Raw genomic sequence first — 2856 nt, forward strand, 5'->3', positions numbered from 1 at the left:
GACCAGCGCCCGATAGAGGGGAAGTATCACCTCCTTGGATCTGTTCGTTATGCATCTGCTGATGCACGATAAAGTGCCATTAGCTTTTCTGATGGCTTTGTCACACTGCCAACTCATGTTCATCTTGGAGTCCACTAGGACTCCAAGATCCCTTTCTGCTTCCATTCCACCAAGCAGGTCATTCCCTAGGCAGTAGGTATGCTGAACATTTTTCCTCCCTAGGTGCAGCACTTTGCATTTCTCCTTGTTGAATTGCATTCTGTTGTTTTCTGCCCATATGTCCAACCTATCCAGGTCTGCTTGTAGTTGTTCCCTGCCCTCCGGCGTGTCCACTCCTCCCAACAGTTTTGTGTCATCCGCAAACTTGGACAGAGTACACTTCACTCCCTCGTCCAAGTCGCTGATGAAGACATTGAAGAGTATCAGTCCAAGGACCGAGCCCTGCGGGACCCCACTGCCCACATCCTTCCAGGTCGATACCGACCTATCCACTACGACTCTCTGGGTGCGACCCTCTGGCCAACTCACCACCCACCAGACTGTGTAGTCAACCAAGTCACAGCCTCTTAACTTGTTTACCAGTATGGGGTGGGATACCGTATCGAAGGCCTTCCTGAAGTCTAAGTATACGAGGAAGAGAGTAAACCATAAGAAGCTACCTTGTAAGGGATACTGTATTTTTACTTCTTAATATAAATCTATAGCAAATACTGGGTTATTCATGAAAGGCCACACACTGTAAACATGGAGAGGTAGATTGCTATGCAGATGAGGACAGGAAGGGAATTCCAAGCATAGGAAGCAAAATACAGAATTATGGTGAAGCTAACTAGGATATGGGGATGAAATATCAGAGTTGGGGATGAGTAATTTTAGGGAGTAAAGAGATGTTGGGAGTAGGAGTGGATTAATGGTTACTCAGCATTTTTACTTCAATATGTTCATTCTGTTCTTGAGCAGTTGACAGCTAGGTCATAAAACTTCAGCTTGAGTAGACACTGTCATAAAAGTCCTCGGGCTAGCCGATTATCTTTTTCCCAAAAAATGTTGTAGACAGAGACTGACAATATGAACCATATTTGTAAATGCCAAAAATTGCTTTCTTTGAATTTCCATAACCTCAAGTGCGAACTCTAAACACCCACACTCTTCCCTTTGTCTATGTCCCTCCTTCCCTGACTTTCCTTGTCATGCAGTCATTTTTGTAGTCTTTCCTGGGAAAGCTGGTTTGTCTCACCTGTCCTGGCTCTCCCTATTCCACCTAACAGTGTTGTCACTCCTGTTTTCCACCTCCATGTTGCAATTATCCCCAGAATACAAGTCTCATCTAGCCATATGATCCAATACACACTCCCCTTTCAAAAACTCTGATCTTCATTTCCCATCTGCAGTACAAGAACTCTCTTTTCATGTTGTTCAAAAAGCATCAGTAGCATTACCCCAACCACATCCAACAAGAGAATGGCCAGTCAAGTGTTAGGCCAGCAGTGTCTCAGCTCATGTTTTATTTGTCAGCTCATGCTCTTGCCTGCAAGATTTGCTGTTGAGAGAAGGTACAGCCTTCATAGCATCCACCTTCAACTCAAAGTGGAATATGATCCTTTCCACAGAATGAATGCGACAGTTCTGTTGTATGGAACATGAACCATGCCTGGGGGAGTGCCACTTTCATTGGAAGAGGGCCCAAGCAAGGACCACAGGAAGTGGTCTTACACGCAGCAATTTCACTCATTAATGGTGTATGCTGAGATGCTGGAGCTGGATAAAAGGAAAGAGTTGATTGGTTTCTGGTTCAGGAACACTGCTTACTTGCATTCATCCAAGTGAAGCAAACAGCTTATTATTAGAAAATTTACAAGCCATTTGCTCGTAAATTGGACCCAAAGGGTCTGTATATTGTATGCTGTATAATTGGACCCAGGGGGTCTGTAAATTTTGTGCAGTATCACTGGAAAATATTTTCTATTTTTCCTTTCCTTTTCCCTTCTTAAAATGTTTGTCCTAACCTTAAAAAAAACAAACCAATAAATATCACAAACAACACTGAGGATGAGACAATCCAAGAAAAGATTTCTGGTTAAAGCAGCTTCTTCTCCTTTAGCTCCTACCTCTCTTAATGCCTGATGGCAATGGCTGTCTGAATACTATGCAATGAGTTCTCTCTCTCTCTCTCTCTCTCTCTCTGTCAAACATCCTCCCAGCTGCAAAGAGAACTCTTTATAAGCATGTCCTTCATCTGAACTCTATCCTGAGTTCAAAACATAAAGAAGAACAATAAAACAGACCTCACCAGTACTATTTCCCAGTACCATTGTTTCCTCAAGCTAGTGCATTTATTTTTATTGAAAGGGAGGCTGATGTTCTAATTGGGTATTTTACATTTTCACATGGATTACAAATCTCTCCTTGCTGTTTGGCTTCCTGAATATTAATGCCCTCTGAGAAGAAATAGATTAATAGATCATGACAGAATGCAGTCTCCTGGATATTCAATGCTAATATCTCTCCTGAGATCAAACATTTTGCAACAGTAATAAGTATTTCTGTGACACACCCACAGAAATCCTGGCTCATTGGTAGCTGATAATAGAAAGGTGTTAATATGTCACTTAAGTTTTCTCCTTAAAGGTTAACAATCTTAAAATCTGAAAAAGTTATTACCAACCAAAGTATATATGCAAATAACTATATTCCAACTGATTAGCTATAGGAAAATGACTCATTTTCAAATAAGTGATAAATACTTGTAATTGTTTTTGGGGGATATTAATTTTTTTTAGATTGTGACTAAGATTTTTTTTTTAAATTACTTCAGGATTTTAATTATATCGGGGGAAGGGAAGGTAAGAGAAATAT

The 2856-nt window shown here is 41.0% G+C and overlaps 1 protein-coding gene across 6 annotated transcripts in view; it reads right to left on the bottom strand.

The window, feature by feature from the left end:
- The window catches only part of MRPS27 (mitochondrial ribosomal protein S27), a 137592-nt gene that overhangs the window by 50714 nt on the left and 84022 nt on the right, over positions 1-2856 (bottom strand). The window contains exon 3 of one of the 6 annotated variants that reach the window (XM_025205664.1): positions 1529-1758. The exons of the other annotated variants lie outside the window; for them this stretch is intronic. Within the exon in view, the coding sequence (XP_025061449.1) occupies positions 1529-1566 (38 nt within the window). The 5' untranslated portion in view covers positions 1567-1758. The remainder of the gene's footprint in view (positions 1-1528; positions 1759-2856) is intronic. 6 annotated transcript variants of the gene reach the window in all.

The sequence above is a fragment of the Alligator sinensis genome, unplaced genomic scaffold (genome assembly GCF_000455745.1).
Source record: "Alligator sinensis unplaced genomic scaffold, ASM45574v1 scaffold274_1, whole genome shotgun sequence".
NCBI lineage: Eukaryota > Metazoa > Chordata > Crocodylia > Alligatoridae > Alligator > Alligator sinensis.